Here is a 21,664-nt window from a genome sequence, read left to right on the forward strand (position 1 = left end):
CCATGTGATCAACACATATACGTTTTCCCCAAACTGTTACTACATTAGAGTCATGTGGGCAGATTCCTCCACACCACGTTTCATGTCCTTCTCAAGGGGTATCTCCAAGCCCTCGGACATGAAAGGGTTTTTTTCCAGCCAAATTGACTTCTGTAGCTGATTGATTGGTTGACCTTTGTATTGATCTGCATGACCCTTTGCGGGCTCTTCCCACAGACACGCCAGACGGGTGTTCCTTCCACCTTTCCCTCAGGAGAATCCTATCTGGTATCTCCCAGGATAAGCAGGCTTTGATAATGAAGGGGAAGCCCAGAGGTGCAGCAGCTTTTCCACCAAAACAAACATAACAGCCCCGGCGCAGGTGTCGGAGCAGACATATTTAATCTTGCCCTCTGTCAGTGTTAAGTCCAGGTAATGCAGTATGCGCTTCTCACACATAGGCACGTGCACGCTACATGCGCTCACGGACACACAAAATCAAATAGTGGTGTAGCAGCAGAATTGACTCCTGTATCTATCCTGCTGTTACTCGAACAAACATCCCAGCCTGAGTCTGATCTGCTGTGCCAAGCAATCCCCTTATCAGCACCTGGCACACCACACTGCCTTATGCCAGTCGGGACCACGGTGCCAGGACTGTCAGTGTACAGACACACTCCTTGTCCCTCCGTCTGCCTCATGGATTTATAATAATACCACTTAGTTTGCCCCATCAAACGACTAAAAAAACACAATCTGTGAACTAAGGACGGGGTGAGTGGTGCCTCACGGTGCCACTGCTTGTCCAAATTGGGAGAACATTGTGTTTTTTTTTTGTGGCTGTGCCCTTATTTTACCCCTTTAAAATTACCATAACCTATCCTCCTTTGAGGAGGGGGTGTAGCTGGGGAAAAGGGATGTGGACTGGAGGAGGGGCTCCTACGCAGCTCCATTTAATCCTGCCGTTCTCTCTCCATCCTTCAATCATTTCTCCACGTCCTCACACTCACCTCATCTCTCTGGTCTCGTTGTGCCACATCCACTCAATCCACCCGGCCTCAAATTTATCACAATTAGGTCTGGGTGCATTACCAGTGATTGCCATACGTCTTCCTGTGTGCAACCGTGCATCAACAACACTGAAATTTCCACCTCAGACAGACCACTTCAATCATCACCACTTTAAGAAAATGGAAACTGGAGGTATAGCCCAAAAAAAGCACATAGTCCAACATAAATACAGATGTTATAAATTATACATAGACCACCCCCCACACACCTTCCCTCTGTGTTAAAATGAATATTTCATAAATTCAAGCTCAGCCATCCACATCACAGTAACTGTCGCCGCTTGTCAGAGGAGCAACAATGACGAGAAGAGAGACTCCCCCCTGTGTATTTTGAGCCGCAGCCTTAATTGCTTTCCTAAGCTTTACATAGTCTCCATGTAGCAGTAGGTTTATCAGACGTGGCGAGTGATATGTCGGGTAGTAAGCTTTCACAGCACAGCCACGGGGGGCTTGATTGGGCAGGAGCTAAATGAATATGTCTATAAAGGATAAAGAGCCACATTTTATTATTTTGTATTGTTTCCTGGCGGGTGACTTATGTCTTGAGGTAATAAATTGTTCAGTAATAACTAAAGTCTTGTTTTGGGAGAAACTGACTTACATGAAAAGGGAGTGATCTCTGAATAGCTCAGCACAGCTCTCCTGTGAATAGCAGGCTACTACTTAGCGCAGGGCTAGCATTGCTCCTCCTCTGCTCAGCTGTCCAGAACTGATCTGTCTGCTGCCAGACCTCAGCAGAAACATGATCTCTAATCTTCTGATCCTGCCTGAACCTGCAAAGTGTTGTAGTTATCATCCAGAGCTATCGCCTCCACAAAAACTTCAGTGTATGAGGGAGAATGGTGCCGCAGATCAAAGGAGGGTGGTTTAATTTTTTTTTTTTCGTAACAATCATACTGCTGGATTTTGAAGAAAGAGAAGGTTGTGATGAGGAAACTCATATTTCTTCCCTTTTTCTTTTGTTATATCGTGTTACCATTGATCCTGACTTCAGATTATAGTGTAGTGTAGGACCTGACTGTTCTTATATGATAGAAATAAAAGCTTAATTTGCAAACTCTCCGTATTTTTTGTATTTAGTACTTATTTTCCTGATTTTACAGCATGTTATTGATTTTTTTTCAAGGCTATAAAATGGACAGACTTTGTGCTTTCGTCCAGTGCTGTAGCCTAAAAATAACCCACAGTAACACAATACCTTTGGAGAGTATGAATTCTCTAAAAGACCGTAACCATGGGACTTTCTCCATGGCAACTTACATTTGGCTCACAGCCAAACATAACAGATTTTTTTTTTTTCAGATTTTGCCTCTCCTTGTCCGTCTCCACATCCTCACAACAAAAAACGTCTTTTATTCCAACAGCATTTTATTTTTTAAAATAACAGTGGCAATAGAAAGGGGAGCATCCTGGTGGCTTTTGGGTTCAGGATCCTGCTGACGATGTAATTGAAACATCCCTGGTTATCAATTAACACTGACCAACAGTCCAAAACACAAATATTCAGCTATTATATATTCAGATATTCAGTTTTGTAATTTATAAATTGAAGAAATCCAACATATATTTACATTTTAGGAGCTTGGATTTTAAGAAACTCCAAACATCATTTTTGTTGTATAAAAAGAAAACTCCACAGGACACCATAAGATCGACTGTTTCAGCTCTTGTCAGTTCTTACTGTAGATATACTGTAAGTAATTAGGTAAAGGAGGATACACATTGAAAACATTGACAAAATCACATAATTGTACCTGCATAGCACTAAAGATAATCTATAAACCAGCTGTGCGGATATTTAGAGAAACATACATGTATATACACTGTTTTTTTGTGGATGGTAGTATGCTGTATTCATGATTCACTCCTTCACATCGAGTTGATTTTATTGTGTGTCCTTGAGACATGTTTGACTAATGTGTGTTATTTTAAGCCCACACTGCTGACCATTGGCAATATTCTTCCAATCTATTTTGCCAGGTCCCATGTAATTGATGGATGGGCGATCCAGAGCCATTCAGTTTAATCTTCTCTCCTGTCCCTTCCACTGAGACCGTTCGGTTCAAGATCAGTTTGAACAGTTTGTTTCACGTCATTAGCGTGCATTAGCCCCGAGCAAAAAATTTTAAATGACACAACATACGGAGTCATGAGTGAAGGAATGTAGCATCAGCATCAGCACGGTGATGTTGATGTTACTGGAGGGTGCGTGCCACTCACCCGAGCACTTTATTGATTTATGATAATGACCGATGGTCAGAGCTTCAGCCCAATGTCTCCCTGTGACAGCCTGTGGTCGGAGCACGTTGCAGCCTCACTAAATTGTGTCACACACTCTTGGTTCCACCTCCTCCTCCTCCCCCCACCCCCGCCCGCTGTGTATATCGAGCATGTCACTGGAAAACCAGCTCAATATCCCCAGAGGACGTGGAAACTCAGGCGTTCAGCAGTGGATTGCAGTCAACTGTGGCAATGGTGCAGGACGGCCTATCTGTCTTTCCATGTCAGAATTTGGTCGTGGTTTTTGGATCTTTTACATTGCCAACACTGCAGCTCAGTTAATGGCTTTTTATCAGACCTACAGTCCCACTACTTTTAGATTAAAGACATTCAGTAGTAAGTAATGGCTCCTGTGCTCCGTATCTCAACTGAAACCCTCCGGCTCTCACCAGTTGCCCTGGCACGTGTGATTTGTGAATGCTTTTTTTTTTACCCAGTATGCATTTCAAAGCAGCCAGCCCCCTCGAATAAAACCCCAGCAATCTGTCCTGCTTTGTTGCAACGAAAGATCCCCAATCTGGCTTTGATGAGCTCGTAAATCCAGGGCCCCGGAGCGTGGTGAGGGCAGACTCCATGATGGTACAGTCTCTAAAAGGATGATCAGATGGCTTTATTGGCCAGAAGAGTAAGGGGGGCAGACCGTCAGGGGCCTTGTTATTGGCGTGATTTATCCACAATCCCCCGAGTGTCATCTTCATCAGCTCGACCACCGTCAACGCAGCCAGACTGCGTTGCTGTTTGAGAAGCAAGAAAATGTGTTTATTGTGTGTGTTTGTGGCTGTGTGGAAGGCTGGATGGCCCCGTCATAATTCTAACCTCTCGCCACTTTCCACCTGTCACACACCTTAATGAGGCTCCAAAGACAGAGGAGACAGTTTATGTCTGCTGTTCGCTGCTGATTCATTGTTGCTTTATGGTCTACCCCCCCCCCCCTTCATATACAACGTAATCAGTGATTTGTAGCTTAGATAAACACAGTTGTTGATCTGGCATAGGCCCGTGCACCATGTGGATGTTAGGCAGGCACCATCTTAACAGATTTGGCCGCTTTTTTGCTTTCATTCTTAGTGTATCCTATGAGCGCATATGGGGTGACACAGTGTGGTCTGGCTTGTGTGTTGTCTGCTGTGTGTTGTTTGTGTGTGTGTGTGTGTGTGTGTGTGTGCGTTGTGTGTGTGTCTGTGACTATGTGTGAGGAGGTTTTCACAGATAAGATCTCTGTGAAAGAAAAGATTTAATTCCCTAACAACAAAGGTACAGCAGCCATATTTCTATCACCTGATACAATTACCACATCAGTAATTCAGAAAAACAACCTTTGAAAATAGAGAAACAATAAATGTGAAAATCCACAGACACAAATGAGTGGGAGAATTGGAGAAAAGAAATGGAAAGGGAGGCCTATAACCAATCCAAATCCCATAAGCGAAAAGGAAATGCCTTCAGAAGCTTAAAGAAAAATAAACAGAAATTAGTTTTTAAGGAAGTAAATGGTCTAATTAAGAAAGAAATTTTCGAAGTACCAAACAAAGCAGAAAATTGCCTTTGTGAACACAAGGGATTTTCTGGATTTGTCTAAACTTTTGTGGCTTTTAGCCTGGGGAGAATTATTCAGATTCAAGCCAGATACAACAAGCACTTATTATTTTGATTATATGTCATGTAAAGCTGGATTTATTATTGTGCACTAATGGAGAAAAAGTGGAACCTCTGCAAAACAGCTGCGGTAGCTAAGTGAAATGCACCTCTTCAGACATGTCGGGTAGGAGTAAGCAGATCAACAACTGAAGTACTGATACCACTGATACTAAGTATTGTTTTGAGTAGCAATACTAAAAATGCTACTCAAATGTTAGATGTTAGTTTCACGTTAGATCACAATCTGGGCCAATGAAAAGTCTTCTCTGCTGCTGCTGTGTGCTTGTTTGCAGAGTTCACACCAGAAACATTTTTTTTATTCAACATTCACAACTGTCTTGTTTTTTTTTTAATGCAAGAATGAGAATCCTTAAAAGAAAAGCAAATAATTTGATCATGAAAATGATAAATCGTGACATATGGCTCCTCCCTCCATGACTGTATATTAGAGGTCTTCATGGGTCCAAAATGTTGAACTTGATCCACAGTGGAATCATGGAAAACCAACAAGTACCCTAATGAGCTTTAATTCATTTTCAAAGAGGGACCCACAGAGCACAGACTGTAAAGTAAACAAATCCACTCAAATATATATTAGTGTATACCTGTAATACCTACATAATTTTACATAATTTTTACTTTTTAAGGCTTAAATTCCAACTTTGGAAAATGCGCTCACACTCTGGCATTTACTCTAGGGCTATTTTTACAATAATGTTTGATCCAATTCCTGCTCTCAAAACTATGCATAATTTACCATAACACTGTGAGTACAGTCTGAATTTAAATAAAAGTAACTTAACCTTGTTCACAGTGACAACTAAATCTGCTGCAGTCGGACCAGTAGGTGAAACCCATTCATTCCTCCCACCGCCGTCACCCTGAGCATGTGGGAGAGTCATCACAGGGGTCGATTAGCGATGAATATGTAGCTGCTCTTCTTTTTCTCACTCTCATCCATAATGTATTAGAGACAGCGCAGTGTGGAGGAAACGGAGGACAAGGTCGTCAACTGCCATTTTTGGCAGAGAGGCACCACACTACAGCATTAGAAGCTATTTTAGTCTGTGAATGGATGGATTGTTATTGGTAAAGCGCGACAAAACGCAACAGGTGATTTAACATGGCGTGTCAGCTTTTCAAGATCTTTACATTTAACATGTTTAAATGGTTTTCACAAGCTTTGCAGACTCTTTGGTCTGGTGAAAGTTAGGCATTATATTGAACTAAAAGGCTATGAATGAGAGATTTGATGCACAGAAACCAGGCCAGTAGCTTTTAGCCTATGTCAGTTGATATCCTGGGGACAGATTTCTCTCCTTTTTTTGGGCTGATAGGGCTGATCTCAGCTTACTGGACATAACACGCGATTACATAAACGTCGGGGTTTTAAAAATCGAAATTAAACCTCCCTTTTCTGAGAAAGACAGCGTGACCGGACCGGCCTGGTGATTAGATGGCTGGCTGGCCCTCTTTCATTGATCTCTGAGTGTGATTCAGCTTCTTCTTCAGTTCAGCAGTAATACTATGGATAAGTCCGTGCTTTGAACTAGATCATTCAGTCATGGCTCTCCAGTAGAGGAAGGTCCACGTCACATTCCTTCAGTTAAAAAGTGACATTTTACATTAGAAAGTAAAAAACATAAACACATATATTTGCAGCTGGTCTGGGTTCGTTTTGTGTGTGTGTGTGTGGGATGTGAATTAACCTTCCATATTCCACTGGAGCATGACTTATCCTCTTTTCTGCCAATTACTACACCGCCAGTCTCATCAGGTGAAAACCACCTCCTCCACAGTTTTAATATGCAAATGTAAGAAATCCTTTTCTTTGCCGTCGGCCTCCCCCACACTTTGAGAGATTAAATATTCATGATCTCCATGATTACTGTGCATTACGGTGCGACGATATCCAGGAGCGAGCCTCAAGTGCAGTGTGCAGGACTTTACTAGTGCTTTTTAATTTGTGACTGTTGGGACTGTTGTATCACTGCACGCACTCTGATACTGATTATTTACCATTATTTAGGTACAGTGCAGTCAAATAAATGTGTAAATAATTGAGAGGGTGTGTGTCTGAGTGTGTAAGAGGGAGTATACAGTAAAAGGGGAGCATATGGTGGTGATTTTAGTGAGGGTGGGTGAAGAGTTATGGTTCCCCAGGGTCCCACTTACATCTATTATTCATGTTTCAAAGGGTCGGATAGCCATTCAGCCTATGTTTGGTTACAGGCTCAGGGGTTCTTATTTTAGACCCTATTTTGTCAGAATCCTCACTGTGCAAACATAACAAGCACTCATGTGTAACAAGTAAATATGTAAAGTGAATTCTAATAAAGATAAATGAGAAAACGATTGTGAATTGAAATAAAAATGGCTGCCTAACACCCTGATATACACCTTAATATATGAGCTACTGCAGCAATATTCTGCTGTATTTATACCATAGCTATACTCTTCCTCATGATTCAGACTTTAATGGGTTGTTCCTCTTTACGGTCAGATTTTTACCAACAGTGCATAAAAGCCTAAAAATAGCCTGGGGAGTGGTGGATATTCTACTAAATAAATCAGATCTAGATACAGCAGTTTTAAATGTCCCTTAATCCCTCCTGCATTAGTGAAGTTCCTCATCTGCTTAAAGGGCCACTCCACAGTGAGTGAGTTTTACACAGAAACGTCAGTTTATGAATGGAGGTCTTCATGAGTCCCCTCATAGGCAAAGAGTACTATGAAGGCAACTATGAAGTTTCAGGAAAAATTGAATGTATCGATGCTCAGTTACTGGTGGAGCGTCATGGCTGTTGCTAGTGTTGGTTTCAATCTATTTTGGATCAGATCTAATTATTATTTAGTCTATTTTAGTCTTATTGTGACGGTTCTTGGCTGCTTTTTGTGTGTTTTTGTATGTTTGTTTTGTTTTATTAAATGATGCACGTTGAGTTCGGGTAGATTTTTCACATCTTTTTCTTATCCAACTTTTATTTATATAAATGATGATGACATAATGTTGTGATCAACATCTTGTGCTTGGAGACTTTTAATTTTTAACTTGTGTTTCAAGTTAGAAATGTAGAGTTTTAAAGGCATTTACAAGGCGAGGAGTCTAACAAACAGATGTCCTAAATTGCATCATGGGAAATGTAAGATTTTGCCCATTTCTTTTTAAAGTCTCCCTTGTGAGTCCCTCAAGAGTACCGCTATGTTTAAGTGAAGTAGAGTATGTGGGTATTGTTATGAGAGACACTTAAATTAAACTGCTCCAATTTGATCAGATTACAAGAAAGTAAATGTTGCTTCACAAATACAAAACAATGTGGTGCTGTAGACGACTAGTCTCCTCCCTCACCCATGTTTTTGTCTGAAGGTAGGAGGGTTCACATGAAATGAATAAGTTCGACGTCATCCAAATTCTTTGGAAATTGGACGAAAAGCTAAGAACTCGCTCCTGTGTTCAAGATTAGTCATAAAAACTATATTATGTAAAAATTATTTTACACAAAGAGGAGCATTTTGATGTAAAAATATTTCTATATGATGGAAAAGTACAAAGTGTGTAAAAGTCATCTTGTGTTCTGCAGGTGTGGAGGGGCACCATTGCCAGAATGCGTTACCGACGGATGCGAGCCGCCCTCGTCATCCTTCAGGCCTACCGCCGCTACAAGGTCAAGTCCTACATCCGTGAGGTCAACCGTCGCTTCAAAAATGTGAGGTCCATGAAGGACTACGGCAGACACGTGAAGTGGCCGACACCCCCCAAAGTCCTGCGCAAGTTTGAAGAGGCACTCAGGAGCATCTACAACAGGTACTCAGACAAGATAACACATTCTCAGTATCAGTGCTTTATCATTAACGTCTGTGCTGTGTCTCTGAATAATATAATGATATATAATATATTATATTATATTATATTATATAATAATATAATGAATTTCCCCCAGGGGATAAATAAAGTATCAATCTATCTATCAATTATAGAGAAGTCTTATGTATCATGCATTTCCTATTATGTTGTTCAAAATAGAGACAACGGAATAATCTTTTTAAACTAAAATGTTTCTAAATTACCTTTCCTATTCTGGCTGAACTAAAAGTGGATGTGACCCCGGGCACAGGAGGCAACACATGGGCTCATGTGTTATTTTATATCCAGATGAGTCCATTTGAAGCAGCTTACACACGTTTCCTTCTGCCTTGGGCTCACACTGGGCATTGATTTTTCTTCCTCCATCAAAGCCTCATCACAGCCTTTCATCCCAACGTCTGTTTGTTTGTTGTTTTTTTCTATTTGAAACTGGGCACAGTTAGAAAATAGCCTTCCTAGTTAATGATGTTGGCTGTCAGGATGTGTGAGTGAAAGGCCAATAAGCACAGCACAGCTGGTGTCTACTGTAGTCCTGCTGTACCAACCCCACTGGACCAACTGTTGTGTAGTATCTCTGATGGAGAAAGACGTTTTCCCTCCACTCTTAGTTCTTTCTTTGTGTGTGTCTGGATGTGTTTACCCTCCAGGTGGTGGGCATGGACCCTGATCAAAGGCCTTTCTCCAGAGGAGGCCCTGCAGGTGAGGGCCAAAGTGGCCTGCCTGGAGGCCCTCAAGGGCCAGAGGGCTGACTTGGGCCTACAAAGAGCCTGGGAAGGAAACTATCTGGTGAGTAGGTGGGATAGTGGTGTGGGTTGAGTGCACTTGTATACCACAGTAATAATTGATGCCTGTCAAGTACTCTACAAAAAGCACACAAACAATACAGCATGAACATATAAGAAGCCTAATTAAAGCTGTTATAATTTGGTACTTTATAACAAAAGACTTAAAAAATGTAGCACTGGTATAGTCACAAGTCAACTTCAGGCTTCAGGTGCAGCAGGTAGACACTGGTGGACAGAGCAAGATGAAAATGGCACATTTGTTTCTCCAATAACTACAATTAATGACTGTGCAGTGAGACCACTTATATATTCTGGACTGGACTGTGGCTTATTGGCCGGTTAAGCAAGAGTTAGACATCAGTACTGTGACTGTTCTCTGTTTAATTATGTGGGATTCAGGCAATTTATTCATTGAAAACTGTGTTGGCAGTAATTTTTTGTTCGTTACACAATCATAATTTTAGTACTTCATAAATTAGGTTTATTGCCTTGATTTATGAGATTTATGTGCACAAAAGATGTAAGTTCTTTTTCAGCCACCTCATCTGAACCTGATCAGAGCCAGTGATTTCTGTTTATTTGTTTAAATGGAGCTGGAGTGTTTTAACGGAATCTTTTGTGGTTTTCAGAAGCGGGACAGTCCCGACACAGCAGCATCGTTCACACTCGTCTCCAGCGAGCTGCAGCGGAAAGACAAATTCATGAGAGTTCTGTTCTCCTGCAATGTTCGCAAGGTAGAGTGCTCCCAGTGTATAAATCCACCGCTGACCACATGCACACACACTCAGCCGCAACATGTATCTGTCTGTACAAAAATAAAATAAACCCAAAGGCTCCTGGTCTGTGCCGCCTGTCTGCAGGGTGTTGAGATGTTGGTGCTTTTGTGAGCTTTTACTGTGTCCTGTGGGGTGACTAATGAGGAGCTTTGTGTTTCCCAGATCAACCGTTTCCACAAGGCAGAGGACAGGGCCGTGCTCATCACTGACCGCCACCTGTACAAGATGGACCCCCTGAAGCAGTACAAGCCCATGAAGAGCATCCCCCTCTACAACGTATGACACTTCCTTTTATAACACCATTCCTCTAACAGCCTTCTTTATTGCAAACATAGGGTGGTAAACAGAGGGTGGCTCATTAGACCCAGGTGTAACAGCATTTTAAAGCAGATTTCCAAAGAGGTAACACATATATTGGCTCAACGGAAGCAGAGGTGTTGTAGATGCAAATCCATAAAATAATGTTTCATGTGTCGTTGAGTCACAATAAGAGTGATTCATGCAGGATTGTAGAGCCCTTAAAATGAAAAGCCATAGATCAAATTACTGCACAGTTACTGCTGTTGATTGATTGATTTATCCAAATCGCTGCCTGATGTGAGTTTTATATTTATATAGAAACAGGAAAGATGGATATGAAGGGAATTAAAAAACCTGTCACAGCTTGTGCTTATTTGCCTCTATTGAACTTTTGTAGGCAGTAAAAAGAATTCAGGCAAGTTGGGTTAAGTCATGCACAAAGGCAATTCAAGGTGTTCTTAAGATGAATCAGGTTAATAAATTATTTTTATGGTAGAAAAAAAAAATTGATGTACACAAACATTGTTTATTTATATGACTTTGATCTAGTTGTTGCATTTCTTCCTTGTGAAATACCTCTTCATCTGGAAGATGCATCTAAAAATTAATTATTTGTAAACATCTTTTAGGTGAAATCACTCTTTGAAAGAGGTGAAAAACAAATGAAGAGGGATCACTGCTTTACAGAATATATTTAACACATAAAAAAGAGAATAAATCTTTAAACCACCAGATACAGACTGAAACCATTTTAAAATGAATTCAAAGGCAAAAACTGAGGAATAAACACATAGGTCAAGATTGTTCCAGCTCTGTAGAGCAAAGTAGCTAAATATTGTGTCTCCATGTTTAGTTTTAAACAGCTGGCAGACCACTATACACACAGTTACCAGGGGACCTGAGAGGCAGTGACAGTTCACATGGTAAAAGGGAGTCAGAGATGTATTTTAATCGTAAACCACTGAGAGATGTATGGATGAGCAGCTGTAATTTAAGCTCCATTCCAAAGAACTATTCGATATGGAGTTTAATTATAGCGGCTACCATGTTATACAGAGACCATACTGTATATCAGAAAATTAGAGCCCACTCCAATGGACTAAAATGTATGAACTGCCCAGTTTAAATTGCCAAAGACAGAGTGCAGTAATGAGATTGTATTGTTTAACAATCTTCTCATTCAAGACTGTAGTTTAAATTTCTATAATGTACACACAATAGACACATGTAGTTTAAATGTGTGTGTATATATTAGCATATACAGTATTTCAGTTTTACAGTTGTCTTGTTTACACAGAATTTCATTTCATTTTTATCCTGAAACAAATGATTAATAATCAGAGAGTCCTGAACACAAGCTTTCTTAAGACTGGCGCTGAAACGATTAGTTCATTTATTGATCCCATCAATAAGATCAATAAAGGAAAGGAATGAGGACATTTATTGTCAGTTATCTAGATAATTAGTTGACTATTTGGGTCATATTACAAGCAAAATAGAAAATATTTGCTGGTTCCAGCTTCTCAAATGTGAGGCTTTGCATATTTTGTCTGTTTTATCTCATCATTAATTCCATATCTTTCGATTTTGAACTGTTAGTTCCACAAAACATGTAATTTGAACACGTCTGAGGGCTCTTTCACAGTTCTTTGACATTTTATAAACTGATTTAATTGGAAAAATTACCCTAACCCAACACACTCACCATTAATGAAAATAATCATCAGGTGAAGCTCTACTTGAGGCTTTCTGTTGGAAACACTAAGACATTAGCTATGATGCTGTTGCACTTGTGGTTGAGGTTTACAGTCCCTCTGTATGTCCTGCTGTATGTGACATCCAAAAAATTAACAACAGCTGTGGCAGAAGTGACAGCATCATCTCTGATTTCCCATCAGCCTCTTTTCCTGGAGCAACATGTCAATATGCAAAACTCTCATTCAGCTCCACAATTGGCTGGTTTTAATTCATATCCAGGATGTGATAGGTCTATTAAGGCTGCTGAGCGCACAGAGCACATGAGGCTGTTTCCATGGTAAACATATCCTCTGTGTGTTGACTTCATGCCACTTGTTTTCTTATACAAGTGCTTCCAAAACCAGCTGTTTTTTATTTTTTTGTTTTTTGTTTTTTCTTCAATCTACTTGCACAATGGTAATCCATTTCCAGAGGCTGTTGTTTTGTTCTTTTTGACTATTTTTGTGACTGAACAAATTCTGGTACAGTTTGTCCTCCTGTACTCGTGAGGATTCTCCCTCACATAATGCACTTGCCAGCATCCAAGCACGACCTTAACGGGAATAGTTTGACGTGTTGGAAATTATGCTTATTCACATTTTTGCTGAGAGTTGGTTCAGTATCACACTCATAAGACTTGGTGATGTCTTGATGTCACTGTGAGGTGGCCAGTCAACCAGCGAAAACTCCAGGAAGTGGCTGCACCCATTCAAAAAAATAAGCCGACACATAACCTCCTGTAAACTTGTCATTTTTACACTTCAGTTTCTGTACAGACAAACGAACTGATAAAAGGTGTTAATCTGTGAGCTTTAGAGGTGCTGCAAGGTAGATCTTGTTACCTTTAGACAGAGCCAGACTAGCTGTTTCCCCTGTTTCCAGTCTTTATGCTAAGATAAGCTAAGATAACTGCCTTCAAAGCAGGTCGCTGTTTAAAGCCAGGTAGAAACATTTTGAGGGTGATGACATTTGTTGTAACTGCTCACATGGTAAATCCTGTACATTGCATTTCTACAGTACTAAGTCCAAACAGAGTCTTGTCATACTCTGCTTTTATATTTTTAATAGGAATAATTCCAGTTGCTTCTATTCTAATGTTTTTCCAGAATGACATGAAGCTAATGTAAACAAAACGTAACACTTCCAGGTAATAAATGAATGGCTAAAAGACTTTTAATGTGAAATTCTTCTGGGAAATGTTGAGTATTTTAACAGCAATTAATCAACAAAGTGGAACAACTGGAATTCAGTATAATGAATAAAGTACTTCTCATGGAGAAACTGAGAGCAGCGGAGAGGTGAATATGAGGTGAAATAAGGATTAAATGTCCATCTCTAACATAAACCTGCTCCAGATAAAGGCTTAGTGATTGGCTCTCTCTGTTCTTGAGAGAATCAAAGCCCCAGCTACTATGTGAGAATTTACAGTAAGCATATTTCAAAAAAATGTTGAACTGTTCCTTTAACTATCAAGAAGACAAAGAGGGAATAGAAAGCAGCATTTAATTAACACTTAAACAAATGATAAACAGATGATATTTCTGACAAATATCGCTTCTGCATCTTACTGCACCTCTGACCTTGGAGGTGAGGCAGAAATGAGGCAGGAAGTGAATGTGTAATCCATTAATCTCTGAAGCGGACACGCCCCCGTCGTCTGGTGAAATGAGTGAGATATGGAGCCGGTGTGCGGTGACAACTGTGACAAGACATCCCAGTGTTCAATCTGACAAAAATGACAAGAGGGAATTAGAGAGCCTGGAGATGGACACCCAAAGCCTGTGTCGCTGCATCTGGAAGCGAAATGAGGAGATGGTGTTTAGACAGATGGTTGCAGAGAGAGAGAGAGAGCAGCAGGAGCTAAGCAGGGTTTTAGTTATTGTTCATTCATAGACAGAGTGTCACACACACACACACACACACACACAGTTGATAGATGAGGCTCAGTCCCACACACAAGGCATATGGGGAGCCAGCAGTGTTGTAGGAGGACAAGGGGGCACACTGTATGGTTTGCAGCTTTCACACATTGACAGTGACACAACAGGAGTAGCACACTACAGACAGAGCTCCACATACACATGACACCCAATGAATTTTTAATCCCCCTTTTAACCATCAAACCAACTATTTTGTGTCTGTTTTTATCTAAACGGTTAAGCTCTTAAAGAATAAGTCTGGCAATATTCAGTGTTTTTGTTATTGTCAACAAATCCCATGAAAAGACAAGCGCCTCAAAGAATCTTATTCGTCTGAACCACAGAGCTCCACTGTTGTCCAAAAACTATTACACACACAGTGACCCACTCTTACACTGGGGGACATGTACCCATATGTAAGTAAAGATCTTATCTGTAGTATCTGTAACTGTGCCTCTTGTCCGTACTGGCTGTGAAGACATTTAGATTTCAATATTATGGACAATTAGGGGACAAAATCCATAGTTCTTGTTATGTGTCAAGTAAATTTGGTTCCACTTTGGTTCCACGTTCCCTTTGTGGTGGCTCAGTAAGGAAACTCAGTGGGAAAACAGAAAGATGGAATTTTATACAAAAAAATGCTGTTACTTAGGAAAATGATGAAGATGTGAATCATGAAAGACACATTGATAGTTTTGGACTTTTTGTAGAAAAATCTAGAATTATGCCGACCAAATCCTTATCCTTTCAACTTTAACATTTATTTCTGTAGAACCTTAAAAAGCGATAGTGCCTATAAAATCACAATACCATAAAATAAAACAAAACATGTGGATAGTCAAACATAGACAATTAAAACAAAATGCTAATGGGTAAGGAGGTAATGACTGAAGCTGAAATGGTAAAATCATGATCCCCTTTGACCTGAGTCTGTTACATGGACCCTAAAGAAAAAGACTGACCTTATCTTTATATTTCTTATTGTTGACAAATCCAACAATAAGACCAAAAACCAACAAGGAACTAGTTCATCTTTCAATCATTTCGGATTTCCCTACTGCATCTGAAGCACTCATGCCCGCCGGTAAATTTTTAAATAACATCTCACAAATATAGTTTTATTTTCTATTATTTTCTTTCTACAGCACCAAAGATCAAAAATAATGAATTGCTTCACATCTTAATGTTTTAGCTAATAGCTGTGGTTGTGTAGAGGTCATTCATCTTTTTAGTCAACATTATAATGATTGATTGTAGCTGCTGCTCTGTTGCATCCATAATACCAGGCCTATTTTATGCAGTGAATGTCAAGCTGTAAGGGAGAGTGAATTGGTCAAGGTGCAAAAGTGCAAAGGCGGGTGAGAGGAAGTGCAAAACGAAAGAAAGGCGGATGAGGAGGAGGATGAGCGAGGGATAGAGATGTAGGCTGAGAGCCACGGCGGTGTGACGTGGAGCTATTGATCGGAGAAGGTCAAACAGAGGGGAAAGCAGTTAGCTCATTGTTGATTAGCACTGATAGGCTAACACCACAGCATCCTCTTGGCAGTCCTATACCGTGTATTTACTGCTGCTCCTGCAGGGCCGCGGTAGGGAATGGCCTCGCTGATAGATGGCTAGTACTTTAGTGAGGAGCCAACAACTGTCTGCCAAAGGATTTATACACCAATTAATGCCTGTGCTGCAAAAGTGAGATCATTACACTGTATTTCTCATTGGGAAAAAAAACACTGCGAAAGAAACGGTAAAATATCTTTTCTGCACAAGTGAGTCATCTCACTGCTTTTCACCATCTTTTCTCTCCTGTTCACCTTCCATTTTCCATCCTCTTTTCATTCTATTCCTGCCTCCCCCCTCTACCCACCCCCACCTAGCCCCTCTCCCTATCTTAGTCCCTCCCCCCCCCTCCTCTCTCTCTCTCTCTGCTGCCGCTTCTCTCTTCCCGTTGTTGTCATGCCAACTTCCCAGGAGACAGTGTTGTCATGGATACCGAGCGGCAGGGCAGATCAGCTGATGTCTGGTGTCGTTCAGGCATGTGCACAAATCGGTCTCCTGTATGTGCACTCTCTTTTTTTTTTTTTTTTTTTTGTGAATCCCTCCGCTCTCCGGTTTCTCGTCCACATTTTTCTCTCTGTTTTTTTTTTTTTTTTTTTATTATTATTATTTTTTATCTTCATTCATCCATTGATCCCTTTACTTCAGTGCATTTTTACCTCAACCAACATAGACATTGTTTATATTGCACACTCAAATGAATGGTTTACATGTGCAGCAGAGTCATGTTGTTCTTCACCAAGAGGCTCAAACAAAACAGAGCTCTGAAGAAAAAAGTGTCTGCTTTCTGAAAGTAGCTCTCAAATTATGCAAATCTATTAATGCATGACATCAGGATGAGAAGGTGATGAAGCATAAATTGCAATATTGTTAATATATTCATACATCTCAGAGGCAACTTGCAGGGAAGGGTGACTATTTTTTTTTGCCCCGTAAACATTAGTGTCCGTCGCACTGGTGCCCTCACAGCCTCACAACATGAATGGCTGCACAGCTAAGCTGATTATATTATATTCATTTAATCACAGAGCCTCCAGACTTTGCTCTTGCAGCTTTTGTCCCCCCCCTCCCTATCTTTGCAGGGCTGCTGGGATGTGTTATATAACCAATAAGTTGCTCCCATAAGAATAAACTGGGAGAACCTGCTGCTCAAATTATTTCCTCATGACAACCACACAGCAGAGTGGATCAGACCAGAGAGCACTTACCAAAAACCATTGTAGTTTTGACTGCATGTTCTCAACTTGTACACACTGTACAGTAGTGCTTTCACCAAATATACACCCACTGGTGTTACTGTTTGGGAACATGGCAGTTATAAATGCAAACAAGACATCAGCAACAAGTTGTTGCTGCCTCAGAAACGGTGCCATCCTGCCGGTTTACACAGAAATAAACATGTCAACATGGTTTGGACTAGAGAAAGCCAAAGGATCACTCATGAGCCAAACGGTGTGATTGGCATGTAAGAAAGGAAAAAGAGCATGTACGTGAGTGCTGGACACCCCAAGGTGACACTCACCCCCCTCAACCGGAAAAAATATAACAAAGGGTGTTTTATTAACTGACGAGCTCAGCACTTTGTCAGGTTTATTTTTTTTGTTTTTGAAAAATATTTAGTTGTGTGTAAAGGAAGGCCTTTATGCACTGTGCAAGTTTGGGATGTCCCATGGTTCAGAACCTCAGTCCACATTCAGTTTATTGTCATATAAGAAAAAGAGAAGTAGAGAAACTTCATAACTGAGAAGCTGAAACATTTGGTATTTTATTCTTGAAAAATTATTAGTGACTAAAAAAGTTTTTGCATTTCGTTAGGAGTTCATTGCACAATACGATAACATGCCTGAAAATTGATATTGTATGGATTCCACACAGACAAGACCATGATTAAAAGATCGCAATCATCGCACAGTGAGTAGAGTAGGCCTCTAGTTAACACAAATGAACAAACAAACCGCCGCACAATTCAGCCCCCACTTGTAAGACACTCTTGGCCAAGTTGGACGGCAGTAATGAAATTTATCATCATCCTCGAGTTTTTTCAGATTTGTGTGAATCGGACGAACAATCGAGCAGATGGCCGGGCAGATAAATGCCTCTAATGGATCTCATATTTAGGGTAAAACTGATTGGGTGACTCAAGGAAAAAAATGAGACAAGGAAACAAATCAGAATGTATCATTACCCAACTCATTAGGACACCAACTGTCGTTCCAATCAGTTAAGCCTTTAATATAAATGTAAATGTAATTGGCTCCATGCAATTAACTGGGGGTGGATTGCTAGACAGAGAAGTATTGCTCAAGGCTTTAATTCATGGTGATTACGTGAAGTGTTTGTTTCTGAAGTCACAGGCGTCACGTCGGAGCTAAATAAGCTAGCTGGTTGTATAGCCGCTGGTAGCAGCCCCGTCTCTGCCTGTCTTGCCCCCTGATGGAGAATTTGTCTGAGCATTACACTCTGGTGAATGAATATTAGTGTACCTGACTGGCTGCCCTGCGGCTGTTTCCTCAGCATGCACAGCCTGAGTTCAGCTTAGGAGGACAAATTAAAAGAGAAATAAATGGCTAAAAGAGAGAGAATGACACTGGAGCTGGGCTAAAAGGAAGAGAGATAAGAGTATAAAGGAGAAAAAAGGGATAAAAGAGAAAGGAAATGATAGTTAATGAGACATGAGCTTTTTCAACCTGAGAAGATTTTGTTTCTTCCTGCTGTGTGTACGGTGTGAAGACTTGTAAAGCCAGAAAATCCAACTGCAAATTTGGGATTCCTCTATTAGCCCTGCTGCTTTCCAGTGGTGTGTGGTTTTGGGGGCTGTGATTGAAAAAAATTTGATTGGTCCTCTGAGATGCTGATCAATAAATCTTACTCCAAGCTCCAAGTGCTGATTTAAGTCCTGAGTGGGAGAAATCCCATGCACCAATAGACACCATATACTGGCCTTTATTTATTTATTCATTCATTTATTACCTCCACCATGAGGGTCATGTTTTCACCTGTCTGTTTACTTGTTGGTTTGTTTGTTTGTCCGCAGGATTAAGAAAAAAAATGTACTAAACCGATATGCATGAAACTTAGTGGAGGGCTGGGACATGGGCCAGGGAAGAGTCCATTAAATGTTGGTGTCGATCCAGTTAAAGGGCCAGATACAGGAATTTTTTTTATGACTTTCCTAATTATTGTGAAATAGGGCATTTTACAACACCTTTTTAATTTCTCTGGAAATAATGTTTGTATCTTGATGTAACATTTTAATAGTGTTGAGATCCATCAGTTTGTACAATTTGATGCAATCTTCTCACCGTGCTTGGCCTTGACAGAGGTAACTGCATGCCATTCTAGGTAAATTATTTAGTTATTTATTTATTTCACTCAGTTTATATGAACATTTTAATTGCAGAGTTCAATGACTTAGATGTAAGACACTGTAAAAAAATAAATAGCCGTACCTTTTTAATATTCAAGGTTTTTCTTTTCCTCTTTAAACGAGAGATCTGCTGAATGTGCCAAATTCCTCAGGTCTCTTTCCCTCTTTCTTCTTTCCTTCCTTTGGACGTGAGGGGATGATGATTTGTAGTCTGGTGCAGTGGCCCCAGTGTACTCATGTCCTCTGGGCTGTGCCAGCTCAAACCCCATAATATACATGTGCATCTGTGTCTGTGTACGTGCTGCATTTGTGTTTATCTACAATACAGATGGTTACGTGCTACACGTTCCTGCCTTTGCACATGTTTGTGTTCCTCTGTTGCTTCTATGTGCATGTTTATCGTTGTTAAATTGTAAACGTCCCCACCCCCCCACCCCTCTCTCTTTCTTGGTCTGTCTCAGGTGACGGGAGTGAGCGTGTCCCCTGGGAAAGACCAGCTGGTTGTGTTCCACACCAAGGACAACAGGGATCTGGTGGTGTGCCTGCAGGGTATGGTCCCTGCCAATGAGAACCGCATCGGGGAGTTGGTTGGCACCCTGCTTAGCCACTTCAAGAGGTGAGTGGGGGAGGGGGGCAAGTGGGCAACAAGTGGTGGCAGAAGCTAAACTACTTATTTATCTGGCATTTCCATCTGTTGTCCTAAAATGCTTCAAAAGCACGAACCATAGATTGTTGGACTGAAATGACCTGTGGGTGACACCAAGGTGAAGGTAGAGGCCTTCTCCTCTTCTGTTTACTGTGCAGAGAAAATTGTGTTCAGTTAATAATCAGCATATTGTCCTCACGTTAGTGTTTCTCACAGGTTGAGAATTTACTTGTGGTGGTGGGTGGGACAGATGTGTGACTGATGTGGATGTAGAGACTCGTGCAACTCAGGTTATTTTCTATAGCTACAATTTACAATTTACATGTCCCCTAAATGTCTCACATGTAGACACTACAAGTTGGCAATGCTCCATAAATGGCTCACATGCAGGCTATAGATGTTAGCTAGGTGGCTGCGCAAAAAGAGAAGCCTCTGGTCCCCTCTCAGTTACTGCAGCGCCCACAACCCAGAAAGGTGTGCAGCCAAAAATTCAAATTCAAACTTGAATTCGAAAGCCTTTATTGTCATTGTCGACTCTGCATACAACAAAGTTAGGAGCACTGCCCCTCAGTGGTACATAATAAAACAGGCCAAAAACACAAGGCACAGATCCTTTCTAATATTAAAATAAGATAAATAATATAATAAAGAAGACATTCGTTCATTTGAAAAGAGTAAAATAAGTGGTTTTATCTACCTGGGCGGGACTTAATCCAACTGGACAGGTGGCCAAGTAGAGCCAATGTATGGAAAATGCTGTGCAGCCTGAAAAAGGACAACCAACTGAAATGACATTATATCAGATCAAATCATATTGTCCCAGATGTGCAGTGTTGACCAACGTGACTTGTGGCAGGAGGATTATTGGGCAGATAGAGTGCACAGTCACAGCTGTCCTCGCTTGAACCCGATTGTTCACTTAATCTGAGCTCCAAGCTCTCTCTTCAGGAAGTTCTAGCATTAATTTTGTTTCCGTCCTCCAAAGCACAGAAAAACACAGATAGATTACACGCTTAGATGAAATCTCTCCATCCTGCAGTCGCCTCCTCTTTCTTACCTTGAGATTCCCTGAGGTTCACTCCACAACAGTCCCTCTTCATATCCTTCTTTGTGTACCTTTGTTACTTTAAGACATTGAAGAATAGGCACAGAGAGCAAGCTATTAAACACATTCACATGCACATTTGTAATACAGATACTTAAGTGTTTTGTTTACAGCCTGGTAATCAAAAGATCGAGCACATCGTGTTCTGTTCCGTTGATCCATACAAGGTAAAACTTGTGACTTAAGAATAGATATTTGTGAATAGAGTATTGAAACTTGTACCTGAGCTTCAGCGGATGTTGGTCGTATTGTAGGTGGTCTCCTTGTTGTTTCCACTGAACATTAAAAAAATAAGGCAGCCACTAACTTCCTTTAACAACGGACTTAACTCAAGGTGTCCTCACTTCACTCTTTTTGTGGTAAGTTTTACAAGGGGAATTAAAATGACCCTCAAGTTCATGTTAAAGGTTCATGTAAAAGCATTTTTGCTTTATTATATAACAGAATACTGTTGTATAACAGAATACGGTTATATAATAAATCACAAAATGCTGTCACATGCTATTAATTGTGTTGTATCACAATATTTAGCCAATGTTAACAAGTATTACAAGCAGCTTACACGTGCTTTAGTGAAACTTCAATAGGAGCCTCATGATTTTTTTTCCTTCCAAAAACCTTCAAAGAAATTATTCAAAAGGAAGCT

General features: G+C 40.6%; 1 protein-coding gene across 2 annotated transcripts in view; it reads left to right on the forward strand.

The window, feature by feature from the left end:
- myo1d (myosin ID) overlaps positions 1–21,664 on the forward strand; it is a 108,516-nt gene that overhangs the window by 56,952 nt on the left and 29,900 nt on the right. For both annotated transcript variants that reach the window (XM_022742487.1, XM_022742488.1), the window contains 5 exons: positions 8,549–8,772; positions 9,480–9,618; positions 10,247–10,351; positions 10,556–10,669; positions 19,729–19,883. In XM_022742487.1, the coding sequence (XP_022598208.1) occupies positions 8,549–8,772; positions 9,480–9,618; positions 10,247–10,351; positions 10,556–10,669; positions 19,729–19,883 (737 nt within the window). The remainder of the gene's footprint in view (positions 1–8,548; positions 8,773–9,479; positions 9,619–10,246; positions 10,352–10,555; positions 10,670–19,728; positions 19,884–21,664) is intronic.

This window comes from Seriola dumerili, unplaced genomic scaffold (genome assembly GCF_002260705.1).
Source record: "Seriola dumerili isolate Sdu_G_001 unplaced genomic scaffold, Sdu_1.0 BDQW01000068.1, whole genome shotgun sequence".
Taxonomy (NCBI): Eukaryota; Metazoa; Chordata; class Actinopteri; order Carangiformes; family Carangidae; genus Seriola; species Seriola dumerili.